The sequence below is a fragment of the Lutjanus erythropterus genome, chromosome 4 (assembly GCF_056507025.1).
Source record: "Lutjanus erythropterus isolate fLutEry1 chromosome 4, fLutEry1.hap2, whole genome shotgun sequence".
Lineage (NCBI taxonomy): Eukaryota > Metazoa > Chordata > Actinopteri > Lutjaniformes > Lutjanidae > Lutjanus > Lutjanus erythropterus.
The window spans coordinates 22339226-22365758 of NC_139320.1; the positions used below are offsets into that span (position 1 = coordinate 22339226).

At 41.7% G+C, this 26533-nt stretch overlaps 2 protein-coding genes across 14 annotated transcripts in view; one reads left to right on the forward strand and one right to left on the reverse strand.

Annotated features, from left to right (window-relative positions):
• Window positions 1–6395, forward strand: part of mecom (MDS1 and EVI1 complex locus) — a 180181-nt gene extending 173786 nt beyond the window's left edge. For all 13 annotated transcript variants that reach the window (XM_084717334.1, XM_084717341.1, XM_084717335.1 and 10 more), the window contains 4 exons: window positions 290–434; window positions 2448–2690; window positions 2791–2977; window positions 3498–6395. In XM_084717334.1, coding sequence (XP_084573460.1) covers window positions 290–434; window positions 2448–2690; window positions 2791–2977; window positions 3498–3632 — 710 coding nt within the window. In that variant the 3' untranslated portion in view covers window positions 3633–6395. The remainder of the gene's footprint in view (window positions 1–289; window positions 435–2447; window positions 2691–2790; window positions 2978–3497) is intronic.
• A 10729-nt stretch (window positions 6396–17124) lies between these two features.
• The window catches only part of egfem1 (EGF-like and EMI domain containing 1), an 81099-nt gene continuing 71690 nt past the window's right edge, over window positions 17125–26533 (reverse strand). Inside the window, exons 32-38 of the mRNA XM_084717350.1 lie at window positions 26219–26347; window positions 24472–24600; window positions 22584–22712; window positions 22240–22368; window positions 19960–20088; window positions 19094–19222; window positions 17125–18610 (exon numbers count right to left, since the gene is read on the reverse strand). Coding sequence (XP_084573476.1) covers window positions 18531–18610; window positions 19094–19222; window positions 19960–20088; window positions 22240–22368; window positions 22584–22712; window positions 24472–24600; window positions 26219–26347 — 854 coding nt within the window. The 3' untranslated portion in view covers window positions 17125–18530. The remainder of the gene's footprint in view (window positions 18611–19093; window positions 19223–19959; window positions 20089–22239; window positions 22369–22583; window positions 22713–24471; window positions 24601–26218; window positions 26348–26533) is intronic.

Here is a 26533-nt window from a genome sequence, read left to right on the forward strand (position 1 = left end):
GTCATTCCCAGGTCATAAAACTGAATGAGACAATCAAATATCTTACTGACCTGTGATAGGCCAAAGTCTCTCATCACAGGCTTGATTTTCTCTTAGAATTACTTCATGCTTAAATTATTTTTGGAACATTTCCCCAATCATGGCAAAAATAAAATGCCTACCCCAGCTTTAAATGCATTTTAAAGGTGGACAGACAGCCATCATTTAGAAATGTTTTGAGACATCATGGTGCAACATACCTTTTATTTGCAATATCGATTATATAAATATTGTCTTTTTTTTTCTGCAGGCACTGCAATGTCATCCCCGCAGTCTGAACTGGACAGTGGCAGCGCCATACTGGATGACAAAGAGGACTCTTATTTTAATGAAATAAGAAATTTCATCAGCAACACAAGCCAGAACCAGACATCACCGGACCCCTCGGAGGAAGGGTAAGTTTTTAGCGTTCATGTCTGAGGGCCTGTCTTGTTTCCTGATCAGATCTACATCTACAGAGATGAACAATATGTTTATGGACAAATGTCAATTAGCGCTCAAGCTTCTACCTTGTACATCTCAGCTGCAGGGACAAATGAGGGCCAGGGCCTTGTGAAAAGATTCAAATACAGGATAACATTAACATTTATCTGAAACTATACCTGCTAGGCTAACCTACATTACCACACAGTGAACTCTTGCTTTAATTGTGTCTACATCAAGATTGTTGGACTTCTCAGGGCTTGAATAAGCATGAATAATGGGTCAGCTGCTATCAGCTCATTTTAGACTTGCATACCACCCAGCCAGCCCTCGTTAATTATCACATCATGCTCAGAGGTCTGGAGCAGAGAGCAATCATCTGCGATGACATTTAAGATAATGGCAGGTTTTGGAAACGTGCAGGAGCTCCATATATCAGTCGCCTTTCGCCCACACGTAAGAAAAGATAACTGCGCACATGCAACTACGTCTGAGCATTATGCAAATAAATTCTTGGAGCTGTGATCAGGTTGGATAGCAGTTGAGAGGTCTGCTCAGGTCTCGGAGTTTGTTTTCACGTGCCTCACGTTGGTGTGATCACAGGGCAGATTGTACGTCCAGATAGAGATCTCGCAGACTGCTGTGTGATTGTGCAGAAGGGCCTGTGAGAGCAGGACCCGGCGGTAGAGCGTCAGAGGGACGGGGGAAGAGAAGCAGGAGGGGAGGGGAGCGCAGCAGCATTTAGCCCACCACATCTGGAACCAACATGTCTGCCTACAGGAAGAGGGTAGAGGGGGTGGGGTCAAAGGGTCGGCCCGTGTTTCCTTTCAAAGTGCTGTGCTCCTGACTACTTCTGATAGATACTTTATCCCCAGCAAATTACCACGTTTGAAAGCGTAATTAGCGAATCTGTTTTCTTAATCACAGAGCTCTCGCTCCTCTCTTTTTTGGAGCTAGTCCCTTTTCTCAGCCCCGCAAGCTCGACACGGCACGAACACCACCTCATCAGCCTCCAACTCTGCATCCCAGCGGGGTCTCTGTGGAAAGCACAGTATTATCAACTGCTGGTGGAAGAGAAAAGATGATGTGGAGCCTGTATGTGCAAAATATCATCTGCAGTAATTCCTTCTTCTATGGTCACTGCACGCTCAAATGCGTCCCTTTCAAATCCAGTGTAGGCATCGTGTTTATAGGCATCCTATAATTATGTGGTGATGTGCTTGATGTGTTTTGTTTCCTATCTATCCGCTTCTCCATGTCCAATTCTCAGTCCTCATCTCTGAAGCCTTTGTGCGAGAAATGGCATTTTTGGGAGCTGACGAAAGACGTCCCGGAGTGTAATTAGTGAATCAGTCTTAATGTGGTTCCAGATGATTTACCAAATGGTGGTTTCCTGTGGCGCTGAGACAGAGGGACAGATTAAGACCCATTCCCCTCTCTCCTCCGCAGGGAGAGAGGAATGGGCCGGTTGGCAACGCTCTCATAACTCTCCCACCAAATAGGGCTGTCAGCTAAATATTTTGCCTATTAGATGAATACGAGATAGTAGAGAAAATAAACAAGGAGAGAGGCAGAGCACTCCACTTAAGTGCTGCAACGATCAGCCCAGTGCTGCTGTGCCCGAAGGGGCCCCAGAGCCTCGATGACAAACGGGATTCCGGCTCTCTCGATCCCAGCTGCCATGTCCTGCCTCAGATCCACCTCTCTCTGCTCCTTATTCAAAACACTCCATTGTTTTTGTGTGTATAGAGAAATGATTCTCACAAGAACAACAAATCCAGCACCCTGTAAATATATAGTTTTCACTTCAGTGTCTGGTTGCTCAAGCACTGGAGGAATCCTTGATTGCACTTTTCTGAAGAATAAAAGCAGTTTGTTTAAAAAATGTGAAGCTACAAGGTCGAAGTCACTGCCATTTATTCTTCTTTCAAATGTCATCTTCTTTATCAAGTTCTACTGATCTAATCAATGCTCCTGACCCACAGGTTAAATGGCGGTCCATTTGAAGAAGAGAAGCCGCTGATGGCCAGCCACGGGTCACATGACATGGAAGATGAGGAAGCGGAGGAGCTAGGTGCTGATGAAGAAGAAGGGGAAGAGCCGAGCAACACCCCTGGGAAACCGGATGGCGAAGTGCTTGCTAGCGGCCTTAGTGATGACAGACAAGAAGAAATTGACTTCAATGGGCCAAACGACTTAAACCTCAACTGCAAAACCTCTCCGAGAAGGTAAATTCAGTTCAGGGGCACGCAGCTAAAACACCCGTTTACAATGTGTACTGTCAAAAATAGTAAATTGCCTCACTTAAATTTTCTTCTTGACTTCTAGGTACAAGGATGAGGAGGAGCAGAGCAGCTACTCAGCCTTGGATCATATTCGTCACTTTTCTGAAATGCGCAAGCTGGAGGAGAGTGAGATGAGTGAGGGAGAGGGAGATGAAGACGATGCATCGTTTGGCTCCCCCTCTCTGACCGAGGCCATCAAGCAGCCACTCTTTAGGAAATCTAAGTCTCAGGTAAAAGAAACATTTGACACTTCACATGTTTCCACACCTGTTTATCTATATAATGTAGGTACATATTAGCATTTAAAGGTGTATTACCTACAGTAGATGGTGGGTGGTACAGACGCTAAGCAATGAACTGATGTGGACAGGGTCAGCACCTTTAAAAAGGTGCACTGAAAGAAATCATTATCAGTTTAAGTGTTCTCATCTGTTCTGAGTGTTGCCATCAGACAGCCCTTTTTCAATGGGAACCCAAATATTGTTCTCTCTAAAACCAACCAAACTTCATGGATGAAATCAGCAATTTTACGGACAGTGCTGGTTTACCTTGTCCACAGCTGTACATTGCTTTGCTTCAGTGCTGGTGCCCCTGTCTGTTTCTTCACAACTTGGCAGCGTCTTGACAGCCTTCATCTACTGTAGGTAATACACCAATAATGGAAAAGAAGCTCATACAACCCTGGATCAAATAATCCAAACTATCTCTTTAACTTGGTCATTAAATGTAATCCATCTCCCTCTCCTTTAGGCATATGCCATGATGCTGTCTCTGGCTGAAAAGGACTCTCTCCACCCAGCCTCCCACAACCCGGCCACCATGTGGCACAGTCTGGCACGGGCTGCTGCTGAATCCAGTGCCATCCAGTCCCTCAGCCATGTATGATGACACCCCTGCGCTTTCCCCTTCACCTTTCAACCCCCAAACCTGACCTATGGCACTGGGAGCCCATTGCAGCGGGGCTATGTCCGGGGGGGGGGCCCTGATTGTCCACAGAGTGACTGCTGAGCAGAACCACGGCCCATCTGACTGCTGAGCGCAGCGCCCTACACACAGCAGGGTCACTGTCCATGCAGGACCCAGCCCAGCCCCAAACCTCAAAACAACACCCCCCTCAACAGATAGAGAACAAAACGTCCCACTGAGACCTTAAAATTGATTTCTTACATTAACACCAACCAGGATGATAGCAATGATGATGATTGTGGTGAAAATAATAATGCTAAAGTAATAATAGCTGTATTTATTCTGCTGAATTTCTATGTTTTGCACAGCAAAGGCAGCTGGTGGACATGGAAGATGGATGTGCTGATGTATCATGGCTAGACTGCATTTATTGCCCAGCACATACAAAGCAAGGAGAACATTTTAGGATGAGGAGGGAGAGTTTGGTTGTGTCTCTAAGACAGGTATGTTTCACTGTGTGTAAAGCATAAGAACCCCGGCCCATCTGATAAAAGTACAACTCCAGTTCCAAAAAAAGTTGGGCTGTTGTGTAAAACATAAATAAAACAGAATACCAAAACCTTTTGACCTGTATTCAATTTAATATGGTACATAAAAGATGTTTAATGTTCAAACTGAATAACTTTTTTGTAATTATGCACTCATTCTGAATTTAATGCCCACAGTATGTTCCAAAATAGTTGGGACAGGGGCATGTTTACCACTGTGATATATTACATTTCCTTTAACAGCACTCTAACTAATTTTCACTAACTGTTGTCTGTTTTAAAAGTGAAATTCCTTATCATTCTTGCTTGATATGTGACCAAATGTGCTCAACAGTTCAGTGTCTCTGTTGTGGTATTTTGTGTTTCATAATGTGCCACACATTTTCAGTGAGAGACAGGTCTGGACTGCACGCAGGCCAGTTAGTACCTGAACTCTTTAACTGCTAGAAGTCACGCTGTTGTAACACATGCAGAATGTGTCTTGGTATTGTCTTGCTGAAATAAGCATGGACATTTTGGAAAAGGCTTCGATGGCAGCATATGTTGCTCCAAAACCTGTACGTACCTCACCTGAATTAAAGTTACCCATGATGCCATGGGCACTAACACACCCCACACCATCACAGATGCTGGCTTTTGAACTTTGTGCCGGTAACAATCTGGATGATCCTTTTCGTTTTTAGTCCATGATTCCACAACTTTCCCAGTGTTTCGGTGCCTCTGTCTCAACTTTTTTGAAACGTGTTGCAGGCATCAATTTCAGAATGAGTGTACATTTAGAAAAAACAATAAAGTTGATCAGTTTGAACATTAAATGTCTTGTTTTTATACTGTATTCAATTGGAAACCAGCTGGAAATGAATTGCAAATCATTGCATTTTATTTTACGTTTTATTCAACATCCCAGCTTTTTTGTAACTGGGGTTGTATCTCTAAAATACTACAAGAATTTCCCAGAGATCCACAGGTGTTTCTCATAAATACATGTACTTGCTGATAAAAATGAAGGGTGGGGTGAGCAGCCTCAGTTCAAATGAAAACCGCTCCATGTAAGGACAGCGCTAACAGCGCTTTAATATCACTGAAGTCATTGAAGAACAAATAAAAAAAAAGTAATTGTTGATCTGAAATCAGGCCAGTTTCCCATCTGCGTTTTCATAGCTGCGTGTGTCTGCACAATCATAGCACTGTACACGAGTGTCTACCAACCGTTCTCCACTGCACTCCATCCTGCCCGCCTGCGCTATCTGTGAAAGGATATAAATAGACTGTCTTTTTAGTGGAAGAGAAGAAAACACAATGTTTTTGTGTTTGTTTGTTTGTTTGTTTTTTTTACTGAGATAAGTAGCCAGTGCTGAAGTTAATTGTTGTTCTGTAAAGGGCATATGTCTTTTTTTTCCAAACCCTTGAATCCATCCTAGTCAGCCAACAATACCACTAAATAGCCTGAATGCTAGTCGTTAGCTACTCCATGCTCGTGTGTCTTTCATTTTTAGACAATCATGATTTTTTTTTCTTTTTTTTTTCTTTTTTTTTTTTTGTTGGTGTTGTTGTTGTTATTTGCTGTTGTATGTTGAGAACTGTATTTATTTCTTGGCAAACTGTAGTTTGTTTACTGAATAGCACTGCTCTTAGCCCAGGTGAAGGGGAGATTCCTTACCGGGCCTATCCCAGAGTTCAATGGGGTTTGTAGATTACATTTGAGTGCCGGATAGTATTAAACATACAATTCACTCCTTATTCTTCTAATGAAACCGGTCGATGAATAGATATTACTTAGGTTTTTTTTTCTATGACAATTTAATGATTCAATTGTAAAAAATGAAAAACATTATAAAGAATGAATAATTAAAAAAAAGCCAGGTATAATTTCTTCATAAACGCATGATTGGTCTGGTAAGATCTGTATCTGACATTTTCTACGGTTGTCTGCAAGCTTGTGTGACGTTCGGTTCATGTTAATCCCTTGTGCCAAACTTATGATGAATAACAGATTACTTTCATTTATTCTCCCGTTTTGAGGGACCAGATTTTGTTTGTTTTTGTCGTTGTTTTGTTTATAATCGATTTTAAAAAGTAATCAAGCAAGTTGAGGTACTTTGTTTTAATGCTTTCTACAATGTAACTGTTATGCATTTCAATTCAATACTGTGGGAGGAACAACTAAGAAATAAAGGACTACAATGTGGATTGACATGTCCGCCACTCTCTCTTTATTTCTCCCTTTTACTCACCCTTTGTCTTCCACCTCCCTCACGCCTCCCCACTCCATATAGTCCTTCTGGCTGCCCATCATTTTGGCCCAAACACAGATTTAAACTAAGAGACATGAGTCAGAAAACCACCTGGCGCTTTCTTCTGGCGCTCCCATGGCCTCCAAGAGCGAGGGAGAGCCTGAACTCTGGTCCTCTTTTTTTTTTCTCCAGGCTTTGGCTCGCATAGAGAGAGCGAAGTAGAGAAAAGGCTGGAGAGGGCTTGAATGTGGTAGTGGGAGCAGAGGCAGGAATGTGTCCTCTTTATTTGTGTCCGTTTGTTGGGCATGATGGATGAGTTGGGTAGATGTGATGACCTGGCTCATCGCTCAAACGCTCAATAAGAGTCCCATCCTGCAGCAGGCCTCCCCATCCGGCGACCCCCCCACCCCCACCCCCGCCCCCCGTCACTGCTGCCAGCCAACGTGGGCGGACATTGTGGCTGCGAGGGCTGGAGGTTCAGCGGCTCCATTGTCCACGGAGTAGCTCGGGTGGGGGGTTGGAGAATTGGGCATGACAGTGAAGATGGCTGGCGCTGACACTCACACATTTACAGTGCTCTTGGCACCCTAATGGATGGGGTGTTTTCTTAGGGCCTGTCGTCAGCCCTCAGGGCTCCATGGGGCGTCCAGCTTTGATGAGGTCACAGGGGGTCACCCAGTGTTGATGAGGTCAGCACGGGTCGTCCAGCTTTGATGAGGTCAGCTGCAGTGATGGTAGCGATGGCGTAGTCCAGAGCCATAATGGAGTGGAAGTGATAATGGTGAGTGTGAGTTTTGCCACCTGTACTATTGTGGGCTAATTTAAACCAAAACGACCACGTGATTGTGTCAGTAGTGATGCAACAGCTTCACTTTTCTCTAATACTGTTTTTACAAATTAGTGTGTATGTGCAGGTTTTTAAATCCACTTAAAATAGGCAAATGACTCCTTTCCCTTTGCCACTAGACAAGCTAAATTTTCAGTTTTTGATTTTTTTTTTCTGAGCTCTCACATTCAACATTATGAATGCACCATAAAATGTCATAGACACTTGCATTCTGGAGATTTTTTTTAATCTGAAAGCAGTTCAAAGAGGAATATATCTCTTTACTGACTGCACCTGCTGCACATGTACAGCAAGACAAGACCGTTAGCTATATTTTGAGATCGCGTCCTCCGTTTTGAAGCCAGCACTGTGATGAGAAGCTTCAACTTTTTCACTAAGTCTGTGTAATGTGGTTAAGTCAGCATCCACTGACTTCTGTCAATATAAGAAATAAAGCTACTAAGTAACTGCCAGCTGGTACTAACAAAATAAATGCCAGCAGGATGATCACCAGGGAGTTTACCTTAAAAAACCTGAATAGCTCTGATTGCTTTTTTAAAAAAAAATTTACTTTCAAGTAAAGTAGAGTGATGTATGTAGTTAAAAGTCTCAGTGCTGTTGTACTCTATATCAGCACTCATAGAATGCTTCTTGTCTGATCAACTACTTGGTTGGAACTAACTGTTGTATAACTTTTTATATCTTTTACTTCGGCCTCTCTTTCAAACTCAACGCCAGCTAATTGTTTGATGTTTGAGCACTGCTTGAATACAGACAGATTGAATTTGTGGCTGAGATTGCCAGAAGTTAACAATGGAGGTGACAAGCTTTTATAGCATCACACCAGAATGGGGGCAAAAAATCAGTATATACCCTCAAGTGGGGCCCATAAATACCCAGAGTTACTGCAGAGTTTGTGTTTTTTTTTTTGTCCAGTGTAAATCAGGCTTAAGATTTGTGTCTGCCAATCCAGTGCCAAAGTCCTTAAATCTGCTTTTTTTTTTGGCCAGTTGAGGACACAACACTGATACTGAGTCATCACCTTTAAAGTTGATTGGTTGAACTTGTTAACATATGATTCTCCATTTACAAATCCATATGTTACAAATAACAGTTACTTGGGGTTTTGTTTCTGCCTGACATTTTTGGTCTCCACTAACTCCTGATGGAAATACCCTGCACTATGTTCACCAGTGGGTTACTGGCTGTTGTTTGCTGCTGAGCAGGTAGTGCGCAGTGGATTTTTAAGCACTTTTTTCACTGAAAACAGCTGCCTGCTGTGACAGTGAACCAAAACAGCACAGTTGCAGGCCACAAAACCAAAACAATGACCTGTAAGTCACTAGAAAACTGCTGAGCTGAGGGGAACTGGATAGTCGAATTTAAATTCTTTGTGGTTTTGTCACTACGAATCAGCTTTTACATTGCACATAGTCAATTGATCCATTGCTGGTTTGAAAAAATATTGTTTACAGCAGCTTTAACTGCTATTATTGTGTTTCATGTCCCTGTTTCATCATATTTGTGTCACTTGTTTTACTGAGAAGCCACATATTCGCAATATTGACCTGCTCACTGTACATTATCCTGCTTATTATACAGGTACTTAATAAGAAATCAATAATTTGACACAAAATAAATGATTTAAAAATGATTTTATTCCTTTAAAAATAACTTTATTGCTTCCACTTAGTCTTGCAGAATCTGTGATCAGAACTGCGCCCTTTGCTGTGGTCTGCTATTGAGAAATAACAGACCATAGAGTGCTATAATTGACCAATCAAGATCGAGAATTCACAAAAGCTGTGTAATAATACATGCTCAAGGCCCTTAAGAAACAATTTGTTTTACTTAAAGATTAATTTCGATGAACTTTGTGCCATTTTTAAAAAACTGGACCAGACACAGAGAAGTGAGTCTTCTCACCCTGCTACTGAAGCTCATACTTCTGCAGGTGCAATAACTATCTAGAGGCAACTGTTCAACAACCTTTTGACAAACAGGAATGATACCTTGACTACATGTGGTTGCAGGATTTTGCTACCACCCCTCAGTGACCATGCCCCCCACTGCAGTCCAAACTGCCCATGTTATTACATCACCTACACAAAGACCTTCCCTCAGACTAAAGTCCAAAAGCTCTGCCTCTAGAAAGAACACCAAAATATTACAAATACACAGCCGTGTGAATAATGTCATTGTGTGTGGGCAGCGGAGTGGAGCGAGGAGGGCACTCGGGTGATTTTGGCAGCCTAACATTTAACTGTTGTGTGCGCACTGGTTTGATCAGCGTTGATTAGCGCATACCAGTGTCACACATGTATCCTCCACACTTCATCAGCACGTTGGGACAAGTTATGGCCGTCATTAACCCACAGCTTCTCATAAAGGGCTCAGTGTGTATTGAAGTGTGGCTGGCATGGGCCTGGATGAGTGTGTGTGAAAGTGTGTGTGTTTAAAGTGGTAAGGAAGTCAAAGAGAAGAGCATTAAGCGATGCAATAATGCGGTGGTTCCCAACCCTTTTCCTGCCATGCCCTTCTTCAGAAGCTGGAATAAGTTCACGCCCCTCTGACCCCACAGTTATTATTATCCATCATTAACAATAATTGGGGAAGAAACTGATCAAAAAAAGGATTCAAGTTGAATTATAGTGAAAAAGGTCAGCATCAGCAAACTCTTGTTTATTTTCCCGACATAAATCATATTCATTTAACTTTGCTTCACACTGTGTTTTTCCCCTGGTCATCCACACCCGCCTGCAGCGGCTCTCTGCCCCCGAGTCTGGGAACCACTGCTGTAATAATCATCATAAAATGACCTTCATATGTCATCAGAAATTAAGGAAGCATATATACAAATATTATACAATTAGAGATCCTCCAAAGAGCTTATGTCACACCCTCCAGAATAAAAAAACTGGGACCTTTGATTCATATGTTATGGCACTGCTCTGCAGTCAAGTCCTTTTGGTCAAAAGTTTTTCATCCGATCTCAGTAATAATGAATATAAATGTCTCCCGATGTCCTCTGGTTTGCTTGTCGAGATATGAGGCTGCACAAGTCAAAATAAGACAGTAAAATAGCAGGTCTATCCTTCCTGGACGCTAAAAGTCGAGTCCTTTTTTGTATGTCTATGCTGATAGAAAATGTAAATTAGAAAAAAGAAATTAAGGAAACATGCTAAATTGGAAATGCTCACTACTCTGACAACAACTCTTCAGCTGCAGTGTCCTTTGAAATTTCCAGTCTGGGCAGGAATAACCATTTTTGTTTGCTCTTTTTACGCTAATAAGAGTTCAAATTAATGCTGAATGTTTCCCAAATGAGTAAGAGTTGTTTTATGAGTCGTAAGAAGCCATTATTAATCTTTTTTTTTTTTTTTTTTTTTTTTGAAGGGGCAGATGTTTATAACGGTTAAATTAAACAACATATTAATGTAGTCTAGCCGGCAGTGAGACAGGTAGTCACTTATTTCCACCTTCAGAGTGTATATTTTCAGAGCAGTGGACTTTTGTTTTCAGGATAATGAGCTTAGCTTTATACTCAGAGACAATTTACAGTCATAAAAAGCTGGTCAACTTATCATCAATCAACTTATTATATAACTTAGTGTAGGACTCCTCATCACTTGTTATTGTCAGATTATAATGTTGCGATCCTCTTGCGGTCCTGCGGCATTCTTGCAGCCTGCCTGAGCTTCCTCTAGTCTGGGGAGAAGGAGGCGGGGGGAATCATCTTGCATCAACCATAGATTGTGCATTAAATAGGATTTCAACCCTTAATATATCTTCTATGGCTCTAACTCACTATTTGGACTGCAGTATTCATTTTGTAATGCACAACTGTTACATATTGTTCCTTTAAATGCAAAGTGTGTGTGTGTGTCAAAAGGGCTGGATCCCAAAGCTGCTGTGCCCCTACAGTGTGTGTGTGTGTGTGTGTGTGTGTGTGTGTGTGTGTGTGTGTGTGTGTGTGTGCGCGTGTGTGTGTGCGCGTGTGTGTGTGTGTGTGTGTGTGTGTGTGTGTGTGGGCACACGGTGGGCAATGCTTGGTGGGGCTTGGAGCCACTCAGCTAATGGGGCAGCTGGCACAGCCTCAGAATCCATCAGGCCTCATTACAGCTCCTGTTCAGCCACTGTCCTCTCTTTCTCTCCTCACGCCTCAACCCTCCCTTCCTCTCCTCTGCCACTTGACCGTCCACGCAGCCAACCCTGTGTGGCATGTAGCTGCCCCGCCTCACTGGAACATACATCACACCCCCAGAGAGGGAGGCCAGCACAGCTGGCAGCTCTCACACTGATTGACTTGGCACCCATGCTGACTCAGACGCCAGGGGAAACATTTTCGGAGAGGGAGGTATGGATGGGCGTGGGGGTGTGGAGGGGTTGGTATGGAGCGGTGCTTGCTAACAGTTGGCACAAGTGAGGAAGTGTGTTTGGGTGGGGAGACTCCACAAATCATCACATCAAGTTTTTGTTGTGTTTACAATACTGGTAGCACCTCCTCTGTCTGTATCCTCCCTCGTGTGTGTGTGTGTGTGTGTGTGTGTGTGTGTGTGTGTGTGTGTGTGTGTGTGTGTGTGTGTGTGTGTGTGTGTGCAGAGCAAATGATTGCGCTCTGCTTTTCTTCTTCTTCTTCTCTGCTTATCTTCTTGTCTTTTCTCCACCCTCTTAGAAAGCAGCAGAGCTTAAGGTTGTGGTTTCATTACACTGTTTGTTTTTCTCCTTGGAGGCTACGGGTCATTAGTGTTATTGATGGACACTCAACACAGTCCCAGCCGGGAACAGACCAGGACAGAGCAGAGCGGAGCAGGCGTGCACATGGTTTTAATATGACGGGTCTAATCAGGACAGGCGCGATGGCAGAACCACTTGGAGCCTGCTGTTGAAATCATCTCATTCTTTGCTCATGGAGTAGATTAGAAAGGAGCTCATCAAGGCCTTCAGTTCCATGTTTGAAGGAGAGGGTACTGCAGATCTCGCATTTGGTCCTGCTGGGGCAATTTACACTTAAAATGCACACCTCAGTGTCAATGTGAATATATAAACTGCATGATGTTAATTATATTATACCATGAGCCTTTCATTCATGTGTACTCACTTGACTCAAAGGTTCGTTCAATGGCTTCATGCTTTTTTCCCATATTGAGCGCCATCCAGTGGTGAATATACTAATGTACACCACCTGCATCTAGTTCAACTTTAACATTTCACCTTTTAAATGAGCAAAATATGGTAACATTTTACAGTAACAGTACATGAATTAAATAATCATGAACTCACGCATGAAAAAGAATGAATTCATTCATGAATTATGAGGAATGTATGAGAATTTACAGTATTTCATGCATGACTTGATGCAAGAACAATGTGTTAATTTTTGCAGCTGTCACAAGTCCACATGATCTCACCTGAGTCAGGGCATACAGAGCAAGCGCTCCTGCCCGGGAAGGACAAACCCTCCTCAGGTGGAATCACTTCAGGGCAAATCATTGACCCCACTATGCATCTTGTAAGTTAAATTCCTCATTTGATATTTGATTTACTTTTATTATTGTGCACAATTTCTGTTGAGATTTTGATCTTATCTTAGTCATTTGTTTTCTCTTTGCAGAGCTAAAACTATACCTTAAGACCTCAAAGAAAACTACAGATAAACTGAAAGAAAATAAAACGGCTCTGCATTTTAACTTGGACTCTGACAGCAACAACTAAGATATTTCAATCATCATAATTTCTGAGTTGATTATGTTCACGTCTTCTTCATTGGTAAGTCTGCAGTTAAAAGGACAGATGAAAAACCTGACCAGTCAAACCAGTGCATGTGTATTCTGTTGTTGTAATCATGATTAAGTATGAATCATATTTGTGGCTTTTCAAATGAAGTGGTGACCTGTCTTTAACACTGGTGAACAACGTATGATTAATGGTGAGATAATTCTGAAATCACATGTCCTAACCATTTATTGCCTATGCATACATGATATATACAATTTTCCTATTTTTCTACTATTGTGACTGGGCAGTTTTTCATGACATGCCATCAAAGATTAAGGAAACATGTTAAGTTGACAACAGTGCTACAGACACAGTGCTCCCCTTTGACGTCTCTATTCCAGCCCTTAACTTGTGTTATTGTTATTAATGCTGAATCTTCACCAAATGACCAGGTGTTTGTTTATGAGTAGTAAGAAGTCATTAATAATCTTTTTGAAGGAGTAGATGTTTCTAACAGTGAGCAATATCTTAAAGGAGTCTAGCAGGCAGTGAGGCAGACACTCACTGAACTCAAACTCCAGGATAACAGGCTAAACTTTACACTTATATATATGTGTGTGTGTGTGTGTGTGTGTGTGTGTGTGTGTGTGTGTGTGTGTGTGTGTGTGTGTCTGTGTGTGTGTGTGTGTGTGCGTGTCTCTATGTATGTGTAGTTTCTGGATGGAACAAGTTGTGAGATCATTTCTGCTGAAGTACACACACATGCTGACACATCTAAACCAAAGATGCTGTCTTTACACAGACTCCAGGGTGTGGGAGAGTTCTTCGATACGCATCTTTTTGCAGCCTTGACATTTAAGATTTATTTTTCCAGGCAACAACCGAACAAATGGTGCAGGACGTGTTGAAATGATTTCCCCCCTCGTTCTTTTATCTGAGCCGACAGCTTTGTCAGCTGGAGTTCAAAACACCACGGCCTTCTGGGAGATCTGGTTCAACGCAGAGGGGCAGAAATTATCTCTGGGACGTGGAGCTATGGCAGCAGAGTGATAGAATCTCTTTTGCAAAGAGTGGCGTATGCTTAATTACAGCAAAAAAGTACCCACGATGCGATCTTACCTTTTACGGGCTATTTCATCGCCAGTTTCCTGCACCCTTCGCTCGCTCCCTCACCCCTGATAAGCCAGCATGCGTACGGTACAGAACAGTGGGCCATTACTTCCCTCCAACAGTCTTACAGCACAAAGACCATCTTTGTTCCTGCGCTTGTAATAAAACAAAAGTGCCTTTCGATGTGTTGAGATCATTTTAAGTAAGCATCATAAAGGGGTAGTTCAGATTTTTTTAACTGGGGTTGTATGAGGTACTTACTGTATGCATAGTCAGTGTACTAGCTACAGTAGATAGTGGTCAGCTGCACCCCAGTTTGAAGGAGCAGCAAGAGAACTGGTTTAGGAAGCTAAGCAATGTACCGCTGTGGACAGGATCTACAGCTGAACATATTTGAGCCACTTAAAAAAAGGTCCACCTACTGACTACCATACTGACTATTGATAAGTACCTCATACAACCCCACTTCAAAAACCCAAACTGTCCCTTGTTACGTGCCACAGTGTCTGTGTGGTGCTGTGCTCTCCTGTGCTCAGGTTCTGCCCCTCCCCCCTTGCAGGTTGCAGTGATTGGCATCAGGTGCAGCTGCTCTGCAATCAGGACCTGGTGCTTAAAAGCCTGGAGAGTGCAGCCAGTCAGGGCCAGTGGGCCATTCGGTGAGCTTAGTCTGCATTTTGAGACCAGTGGGCCATTCAGCAGATGGAGGTCTGCATTTGGTTGTCTTTGTCTTTGTCCATGTGTCTTTGTCAGCCATCTTGGCTAGCATGGACACTTGTTGTCTTGTATGTGTTTGTTGTTTGATTTAGTAGCTTAAGTTAACCCTTATGTTAATTTAATGTTAACTTAATTTCACACTTTATTTGTGAATAAATGAACCTTTTGTTTACACCTTTGTCTAAGTTTCCCTTCCATCCTTTTTCCCCCAGTTATATTTATTTAATGTTGCACCCCTCATCCCCTAGCCCAACTTGGGGTTGTAACACCCTTTAAACCAAAAAATAAATGCCTTGCTGCATGTAGTGCAGAATTTCCCCCCTGATCTTATAATTTATATATCCTTTATCGTGTCAGCTCTTCATTTGTGGCACCCTGCGTTATACGTGGAGGGCTGGTCCAGGGGTGCGGTGGCCACCCAGAGCTCCGTGGATGGATGGCCTCTCTGGGCCTGTTTGACTGGAAACAGGTGTGTGTCATCTGAAGATGAAGGCTCGGCCGATAAACATTATTGGAGAACATCTGCTGCTTGTCACAACACGGGGCGAGCCAGAGCGGCCCCCCCATCCATCAGCCTCACCGGAGAGAGTGGGCGTGGGGGGGCTCCATCCTCCGTTGGCCGGCCCGTTCACCCATCACTCACCCAGGGGATGCTGGATATTACGGGGCGCATGTTCGGTCCAGGCACCTGCCTGCCTCTGCCAGACCAGAGCCGCCTTTGTCCGACGGAAGAGAAAATGCTCCAGCGCACTTGAAAAATGCCTCTCTGACACCGACACCCCCCTTACACACACACACACACACACACACACACCTTACACCAGCAGTGTAACTTGCTCAGGAGCACCCCCCACCCACTTTAGACTACTGTCAGGGAGGCAGACATGGCCTTAATGCTTGACCCTTCTCTGGCTGATGAGAGATGCCTGGTAGTAGCCGAGCACAAAAACACACACACACATACAGGATTCCATAGCTCTCTATGACAGCTGAAACCTCTCTTTTTCTCCCCCATACCTCACTGCACCCTCCCACTCAGGGATCGCAGAAATCAATACCATGCAACGCTGCATTCAAAGCGCATGATTCAAAAATAGATGGTTAAATGCAGGTGTCCACAGATGTGTTTGTTGTTATTTATTTGATTTGTGGCTCTTTTTCCCTCTGTTTTAGTCAAAATACAACCACTCATGATAAAGACAAACAGGCAAAATAAAAAAGACAACAGAAAAGATAACAGTAAAATCTGATTTTATCAATTTTATACAAACAAAATGTACCAATGTAGCACCACTGACATACTGTACAGTAGGTATGCCAGGAAATGAGCACAGTAGGTTATGACTGATATAACTGGCACTGACCTGAGATATAATACAAATTTGTAAAAAAAAAAAAAAACACCCTCATTTAAAGAACAAATATGTAGGATTTAGTGGCCATGCCACTTGCAAAAAATGTGCATGTCCCTGTCTTGAGCCATTTTTTGTTTGATCTGTTGTTACTACTGTAGAAACATGGCTGTACATGAAAAAGGACCTGCACCCTTTGTAGATATTAACAGCTCATTCTAAGGTAACAAAAAAAACAGTGACTCTTATTTTCAGGCCATTATAAACCAATGAAAACATACTTATGAATATTTCTGCCATATTCTGCCAATAAATCTCCATAAATCTTAAATATTAGACCTTTAAATCAAATGCACATGTATGTTAAATAGCAGTAGCGATATGGGACTTGTAATGTACGACCATACAAATGTATACAGGTGTTGCAGAGAAACTATTACATTTTTTCTGAGACTTTGTATTGGCTGCTGACTCAATAAACACAGATCTGCTAGAAATGCAATGCATGCAAGTTTTGCCTGTAGTATATCGCAAGCAGCACACCACATTCAAATAAAATACTATTCATGATCATTGTCAAAAAGTCAGGAGTGATGCAGGTAAATGAAGCTTGTTAATGTCATATTTATATTTCATGTGCCATGTTGACATCATTTTTGTGACAATATTTTCTCAGACATTTGCAATAGGCAGGTGTATGGTCAATAAAATAAATTAGTTTGACTCGTACAGCTGGACAAAATCAGTTTAGAATAATCTGTAAACCAACAAACCAATGATCTGTGTATCGTTTTGGGAAATTATGCAGTTTCACAAGGCAAAGAATACAAGGCAAAGGTGTGAAAACAAAATGTAAAATGCTACCAACAAGGAAATAAACACATGCGTAAAAATATTTAAGTAATAATATTCACTGTGTGTGTATGACAGAGAGCTATTTCAGTGTTTTGTGGTGCAATATGATAGAAGTGAACTACACAATGGTTTAATGAGGATGCAAACCTACAATACTTGTATGCAGTTACCAGACTCGAAATGTTTTCATCAGTTTGAATTTGCTTAAGTCCCCGTCCACTCAAAAACATGTTTTGCTTCTTGTCGTCTCTCTTGGATGTCTTCACACTTCACTGTGCAAAATCATGTGTGTGTCTGAAGATAAAGTTTCTCTGTGATCATCTTGAAGCTGAGTTTAAAGGACCAGTGTGTAGGATTTAGTGGCATCTAGTGGTGAGCTTGCAGACTGCAACCAATCTGCTTCACCCTACCCTTCCAAGCATGTAGGAGAACCTCCTGCACCCTCTGTAGATATAAACTGCTCATTCTAAGGTAACAAAAACACCATAAATATAATTTTCAGGTGATTATATACTAATGAAAACATTTATGAATATTAATTTCTGTCATATTCTGCCAATAAATCCATATAGATCTCACACACTGGAACTTTAGGACCTATAAGCACAAGACAATTTGTTTGGAAGTCAATCATTGTCCAAAATGCAACTACGACAAGTATGATGCTGAAACTTGAAACCTCCAACACACCTACACTTTACAACAATTTGAAATGAAGCATCTCTGATGGATTTCTTGAGAAGAAGCATAATGTAATTTCAAGTTATTTCACAAGGTGGTTAAACTTTATTGCAGAAAAACACTCCAGACATAAAGCAGAGCATTCTTATTTATCTTAAAATATGTCTTGAGGTATTTTTCATCATAAAACTTGTCCTGCTTCAGTATTTTGGGACCATATTTTTTTTATAGATTTCATGCCTGCAATTGCTGTATGTGTGAATCTTGGTGTTTTATTTTTCAGAATAACCAAAAAAAGTCACTCATATATTTCTAAATCTGTTTTAGAGGCATTTGATTTTCACCAGAAATATGTCTGGCACTCTGTTATACTAACCATCAAGTTTTTTTTTATAGACACACAGAAAAAGAAATGATAGTGGTTGTGAAAGCTCTCCAATGACTCTGATTCAGTCACACCATTTGTCCGAATGCCCTTGAGAGAGAAACCGAACCGTTAACAGATCATTAAGTGTCAAACTGGAAAGCAAATTAAGCGCTTTCGATCGCCAATAGTGACAAGTGTGGTGCAGGTATTCATGAGTCCATGTAGCCCTGGAACTCTGGGTCAGGTTTAGAGTTTATGGTCCTTTGAGGGCCCCTCACATGCCAGGTCCACTGGGTGATGATCGCGAGCTCCAGGCTCAGTGATGGAGTGCCAGTTTCTGACAGCTGAATACCAGTTCCACAAAAACGCAGCATTACTAACATCACCTTTACCGAGATGATCTGAGTAATGTCTCACAGAGCCGAGCCCTATGTTTGAACGTCCAGTCAGGAGTTTGCACCTTCTGCTCGGGTTATGTGGTTTTGTTGCCCGCTCTTCTCTTTCTTTGGGACACAGAAAAGTTCAGCGGTCCTGGGATTTGGTGTAGCACTGCTGAAAGGGAAAGGAAAAAAAAAACAGCAAGAAGACATCAGCACTATTTGAAAATCAAAAGCAAATGTTCTGGGTTTTCTGGAGGAGAAGTAACTGGTACGTAGTCTCCCGTGTGCTTGGCTTTGAGGAGGTAAAACGAAGACAGCCTCGAGCCCGGCGCCATGCTGGGTGCAGATTAAAATAACTGTCAGGAGACAGGAGCAGCTATTGAGGGAGACAGGGTGACACACAGAGTGATGGGGCTCAGCCTCTCACACTTCATGACACAGTATTTCACCAAAGCTGCTTTAGCTTTACAGCTCCTGACCTTGTGTGTGTGTGTGTGTGTGTGTGTGTGTGTGTGTGTGTGCGTGTGTGTCCGTTTCTGCTTTAGCTTTGACAACCCTAGTCATAGTATGTGTGTGTGTGTGTGTGTGTGTGTGTGTGTGTGTGTGTGTGTGTGTGTGTGTGTGTGTGTGTGTGGCAGTGGGAGTTTAGGTTTACCTTCGCTACAGGTGGGGCCCAGCCAGGTGAGCGGGCACAGGCATCGCCCACTCAGCCCATCACAGCGGGCCCTGTGGGAACACTGGCACGGCAGGGAGCAGCCAGGGCCAAAACGGTCTCCACCACAGTCTGAGACGGAAAAGACAGAGTGAAAGAGAGGGACAGATTTTTTTTTTTTTTTTTTTTAAAGGAAAGAATTCTTGGACATAGGGGGCATTTTCTGAACTTCTGATAATTAAAGGAGTAATATGTAACACCCTAGCTTTCAAGAATGAGCACTGCAGTCTGCAGAGTTGGAGCCATAGATGGTATATTGAATAAGCTCAAGCCCTATTTAATATACCATTTATGGTTGAAGCAAGTCCCCCCCCCCCCACCCCCTCTTCCCCAGACCTGAAGCTCAGGCAGATTGCCCACAGGCTGCAGGAACACTGAAGCTGCACAAGTACAAGATGAGCACTACAATCTACTTTGACAGTGATGATTTTTCTGTCAATATAAAGCTGAGCCCACTATCCTGAAGACAAAAGCCCACTGCTGAAAATACACACTGTGGAGTTGGAGTTCAGTGACTGTCTGCCAGACTCCATTAACATGTTGCGCAATTTAACTGTTACAAACATCCACTCCTTCCAAAAGATTATTATTGATTTCTTATGACTCAAAAACAGACACTTACTCATTCTGCAAACATTCTGCCTTAATGTTAACTCTGAGTGAAGTAAATAAATGTGAAATGGGCAAACAAAAACAGATGTTCTGCACCAGAATGGACGTTTGAAAGGAGAACATGCTGGCTGTAATGTTTCAGAGAAGTGAGTATTTTAATTTAGCATGTAGTGTGGTTCCCTCATGGTGACACCTACCTTTTTCACACCTCTGTCCTGTCCTTCCTGGGGGACAGAGGCACCATCCTGTCGATGGGTCACATGGGGCCTCACCAGCACAGTCACATGACTGTCCACAGTTCAATCCAAACTTGCCAGCCTCACACCCTGAACACAAAACACACACATATATACATTCAGTAGTATGAACATTTCATTATCTTCATTAAAACTGTACTGCACACTTTAACACTGTTTTTAATTATACTACTGTACTATGATGAATGCTGGTCTTAATACTGACGATTCTTCACACATTTATAAAAATCATAATTTCATGGGTTGAAAATGACTCAAAATACCACTTCTCAGCTGTCACAAAATGTATATTTAAAAAAAGAAAGTTAACACCCTTTAATCAAAGTTGGGTGGCTCACCTCCACCAGCCCGCGGTCTTGAGAGGGAGTCTGTGAAACAGCTACATACTGACACTCCCCTGAAGACACACACACACACACACACACACACACACACACACACACACCAGAGAGCCCCTCAGCCTCTCTGAGCAGCTGGCAAACTCAGCTCGCTACAACACAGGTACAACTCAGAAACTTTTTCAAAAAGGGCCACAAATATACCTCTAATGACTGTTAAAGTCTGTCAAACAGACAGCGGGTTATGGTTAGCTCTGACAACTGGCTGTTACTGCTACACTAAGCAACAGGACATATTTTCAAAATATGCAGTGGGTGGTATTAGGCTCAGACCTGGGGATGAAGTAACCCTTCATCCCTACATACTACTAGGAGGATGGACTATTGAATCATGAGTAAACTAACTTTCTAGATAGGAAGGCATCGCTCTAAAATCAACATTTGTGTTGAACTCCTGTGGATGAATTTACTATTTTAAGTGCACACAGACAGCTAGCATTAGCTTCTATTTATCTTCTAGCCTCATAAAGGATAAGTTAACAAACTGGACCAGTTCCAGTTCCAGAAAGTTAAGTTTTAAGAGTGTGCTGATGAGCAACACATTGTCACTTTTCTATCCTCACACACATTTAAATCTACTATGCCAGTGTTCCCCAAACTTTCTTTCCTGGGGACCCATTCTTTTGAAAGGACAAACCAAGCATCATCAATAAATTCTGGTAAGAGTTCATCTGTGCATAAATTAGCATTCCTGACCATTTTTACCGCCAGTTTTGCATCACCCTTTATTATCTTGATGCTTTTTATAATTTTTTAAATTTAGGCTGAGTTAACAGCCCATTTCATTGTTTTTATTTCAGCTTATCAGAAAACAATATAGGACATTTTAGCCAGCTTCTTAAATGAGACAAAATAAGTGCATTTAGACAAAATTGACAGGATCTTTTTTCATCTCATTAGTAAAATAATATACACATTTAAAATGCTTTATAAAAAGTGAACTGCAGGGATAAAGCTTAAATTTGCAGAATTTCCTCTACAGTACTTTATTAATTTTGGGACTCAAATACAGCCTCCTGTGACACACTGTCCTGCACCTTAAAATGCAAACCTGCAAACATGTGACTGTGTACAGTAACATATAAATACACAGGCACAAACAGACACACAACGCATGTAGTTAAGAAGACAGATCCACTCACTTTAACAAATGCATTTCGTGATAAGAACATGCATACACATTCGCGCACACACACACACACACACACACACACACACACACACACACACTGATAGAGCCAGGTCTGTCTCTGGAGCCTGTGGCTGCCTTACAGCTGCTCTGCAACGCTCAGTCATATCTCCTGCTGGGACTGAAGTGGCCATTTAGGCGCTCACATAGCGGCTGAGAGCCCCGCGAGCGGGCAGGAGGGCAGGAGGATGTAACAGGAATGCATTAAGCAGTCGGGAAACACCTGTCTCTCATCAAATAACCAGCCTGCTCGCCTGCCCACCTACCTACCAGCCTGTCTGTCTGCCTGCCAGAACACACTCTCACCATTTTTTTTCCTTTTGAATCTCTTATTCATGTATGCTCATATCTGCCCGTGCCCTGTTGCAGCTGGGCATCCAGGTGGCTGTTTATTAACATGCACAAAGCTTTGACTAGTGTAGTAATAGTGTTTCTGACTTATCTCAAAAACCTATAAAATACTGGAGATATGAGATATGTATTCTCTTTAAAAAGGACTGTTACACTTGTTTTATTCTGTTCAAATCTACATTTTTGATTATACTTTTAATGATTTTTATTCATGATCTTGCAAACATGTATTTTTATAGATTTTAGTTGACAATTAACCATTAGATAGTCATATATACTCACATCTTTGGCATTGTGGGCCATAGTAACCTAGTGGACACACACACTGTCCTGTCACATGGTCACATGTCTGCCCCACCTTACAGTCACATGCACGGGCACAGTTTACACCAAAGAACCCAGATGGACATCCTGAGAAACACACAAGACACTGAATTCAGGTTAAGGTTTCTTGCTTCACAGCATGGCTAGAAATAGTCATTTAATCATGTTGTATCAAGGTTTATTCAAATTGCAGACGGTCACCTATTTCACTAAGAGAGCTTTAACAGAAGTGTCAGTGACGACACAGTCTGGTAATCTTATCATCGAGTTTCTTTTTGTGTTATAAGTGAGTGTTTGCATACTGTGTTGACAGCAGTGGCCGTAGTATCCAGCAGTGCAGCTGCAGCTGCCAGTGAAACGGTCGCAGGTCCCATTGTTGAGGCATGGACAGTCTTGTGCACAGTCAAGACCGTATTTTCCCTGTGAACAGGCTGCACGCGCGCACACACACACACACACACACACACACACACACACACACACACACACACACACACACACACACACACACACACACACGCACAAAAAAAAAAGTTTGTTGTAAATCTTAATTTAAAACTGCACTGTGATTACCCAGCAGAAATCATATTGAGAATGTATTACCTAAAGCTTTATACAACACTGGGGAAATGGGTGCAATTTTCATAATTTTTGTTATTTTTTTTAGACTTGTATTTCCCTGTGTAAAGATATCTAACTGTAACATATATGTAACAGCGTGAAGTCATACTTATACAAGGACTTTGATTCATTTATTTATGTTTCCTTTATTTTTCCCATCCCTCTATAAATGTATATAGTTACGCTATGTCTCTTTTTTCATCCTTTGAAAATTAAAGGAAATAGACTATGAGATATTCTCTTACCTGCTTTTTTCTATTTTGGACTGAAAAGGTACCATATACATATTTTCTTTTCTCAGTGGTTGCATATTCAACTGTATTCATGTACCTGTAGTATTTTTTTTTTTTACAGAGAATATATTCAAAATATGTTCCATGTATGTCAACTTTTGATAAAGCTGACATAACACAAACAACACAAAAGAAAAGTTTAATTAAGTACTATCATCTCATTGTAGGAGGTAAACCACTGTTTAGAAGACTTGTCTGGAGCAGTTTTGTTTGTTTGTTGTTGTTGTCGATTTCCCATGAACAGCGTACAGTTTAGTTCTGTTACAATTATTTTCTGTTGTGTCTGTTGCATGGATGGGTAGTAATGAGTTACAAGTAATGCGCTTGAGTAAAAAAGGTATCTTTTTTTTAAGGAGTGAGAACTTCTCATGTTCTTTTTTTTTAACTGCACTTTTACTCTTTACTCCTCACTCCAGTATATTTTTTACACTTAGTTAAAAACTAGTCAGGGATCTAGAGAGAGTGTGCGTGTGGAGCACCTCTACAATTTGCTGGCTGACCAGAGAAAAAATAAACACCACCTGTCCTTTGACCACTGTGCAATGCTGACCCAAAACAAGACACAGCATCCAGTGACAGTCTCTGGCCACATCGGGACACACTTTTTTTCTTTTTCTTTTTTTTTTTTTTTAAACCAAAATCTACAAAACAAGACTCCCATACACTGCCCTCTGCACTTGCAAGCAAAGATTTAATAACAAGGCTTCAGTACACCAGCCTTCATTGGATTGTTGCACTGAAACGTTGTCAAATCTTTGATTGCAAGTGGAGAAAACGTTTTTCAAGAGTCTTTTTGTTCTGTGTTGTGGGCTCATGGTCTCCCACAACCCTGTCGATCTACAGGTGGTGCAAGAGTTTTGCTCTTTGATTAAACTAAAATCTAAAAAGACAGCAGTTACATGAAGAAGTGTTTGCTGTGCCTTCTGAAAAACACTGAGATCTCAACTTTAAAAAACTCCTCTTCTAACCTCCGCAACCACATTTAAGTAAGTTGCACATAATGTTGATTAAAATGTAGTTAGCTAACTAAAGCTAGCTATGTGCTATTTCATGTGCAAAGTTAATCTCTGATGATACTGACATTAACTCATCTTGTGGCTAGAGGTCTGTTGGGCTTTTAAATTTGTCTCCTTTAGAAAGCAACTAATCCGATGTGATGGCAGCTTTCATAACTACTTTCATAATTGCTAACTTTTTATGGGAGTAATTGTACTTTTACTTGAGTATAAATTTCAGTCCTCTATCATCCATTAGTCGTTTGCCCGAGTAGTCGTACCTGTGTCACAGCGTGATCCACTCCAGCCCAGTCCACACTTGCAAGATCCGTCGACTGGGTCACATAGACCCCCGTTCTGACAGCTGCATGTGTTTCTGCACTGCAGGCCATAGCGCCCCCTAGGACACGCTGGAGAGATATCAAGAGGACGTCATGAGAAGACCTGAACTACAGGCCCTTCTGTTTTACCCAGCAATAACACCAACGAGTGTAACACACAGACAACAGACAGTGCACAGCGTGCGCTCTATCTGTCTCTTTCACACACACAGACACACACATCAAGATTGCACTAACCACATTCATGTTTATTTAAGCAACAGTTCATTAAAGAGATGGCAAAGTAGTCTAATTTGGCACTGATATAAAAGAATAATCATGTTTCTCTGGGTAATTTAGATTGGGAAAACAATAAGTAAGCCGTCTTTGATTTTCCTGTTTATTTATTTGCTTCCTTGCCAAATCCAGCGACACGGAACACGGAGAACGAGCTACTTATAGGTTTCTGTAAACATTCAACAAGAGCAGCTTAAGTGGTGGTACATCCAAGTACATGCAGGAGACTAAAGAAGAGAACATTTAGCGCAGGCAGTGATGGAAATCCCCACTCGCAATCCAGCTGAATTGCTGATAAAGAGAAAGATTAAGAAAGGCCGACTCTGCCTCTGTTTCCCGGGAAAACAGGCCTGTGATCATCAGAGGCCTCACACTGAGGAAATGGAGAATTTGTTACTTAAATATACAGTGAAAAATGTAGAAAATACTCCTTAATTTTAGTGCTTGTTTCTCACTCTCCAGTTAGGCCTCCTGTTTCTGAAGGACTCCTTAGGGCCACTGATTTCCACTGATGCGTGTCAGTCTGTGTTGACTCTTTATACTTGAGAGAAGGGCAAAAGATAAAAGGCTTGAAGTTTGTAAGCTATCAGTGATACTGTAACTCAAAGCTGAATGATGAATGGCATCTTGCAATTTAGTAGATAGACATTTCTTCTTACCTAAAAAAAAACTTTTGAGCTTGCCAGTATTTATTCTATTCTCAGAGAGAATACTTTCAACTGTGTTTATGAGTAATGGTATGCTTTTTTTCACTCTTTTTGTCCTTTGCTAATGTATCTTTACTTTTAGTATTACTACTTCACATCTTAAATACTACAAATACATTGCTTATATATATCAGATGTTGACCAAACTAATTATAAGTCCAGTTTCAGTTTTCCAGACTTATATTATGTGTGTAGTGAACTTTTTGAAGCAATTTCATAAAATATATTAAATGTACCAACTGATAGAGAGCGTCAAGTGTTTTTGCACAACATTATGATGTTCCAGTGATGCTGACCTTTTTGGACATTAAATGTCAACACATACAAGTTTTTAGACATTTGTGTGAAATTTTGTCATAGATTCATCATCCGGTCCAAATGCACATTTGTGCCAAGTTTGAAGGAATTCTGTCAGGCATTCTTTGGGTTCACAAGAATGGGACAGAAAGACGGGCTGCTGGTACCGAAGCACGACAAAAGATATTTTTCCTCAAACATGATTCACACTGTGAGCACCACATGCAGTGTGTCACACTGATATATCCAAAATATCCAGCTGATAGCTCCAAAATTCTGCAATTCACACCAAAACTATCAAAATGGATAAATACTTTCTCTTTAAGTGATATCATATACAAAAAGGACTGGTGTGTCACAAACTAATTAATCAAAATAAACAATCAAATATGTCAGTTTAGTGTTACCTTGTTGGCAGGACTGCCCCATCCTACCAGGGCCACAGATACATCTCCCAGTTGCTGGGTGGCACTGCCCTCCCTCCCCACAGGAGCACAGCTTGGCACAGTCCTTCCCGTAATACCCACTCGGACAACCTGCGGGAATAATCATATCGTCATTCAACACAAAAGCACAAATACATATACAAAAAGTTATGAAGATAAATATCTTCATTTCATAAGCCTTGTGGGTTGCCTCAGTGGTGGTTGACCAGAATTTTCCAATACAAAAACGAGCAACATTCCAGAAACAATGAGCCCAAATAATGTTGATAAAGGGTG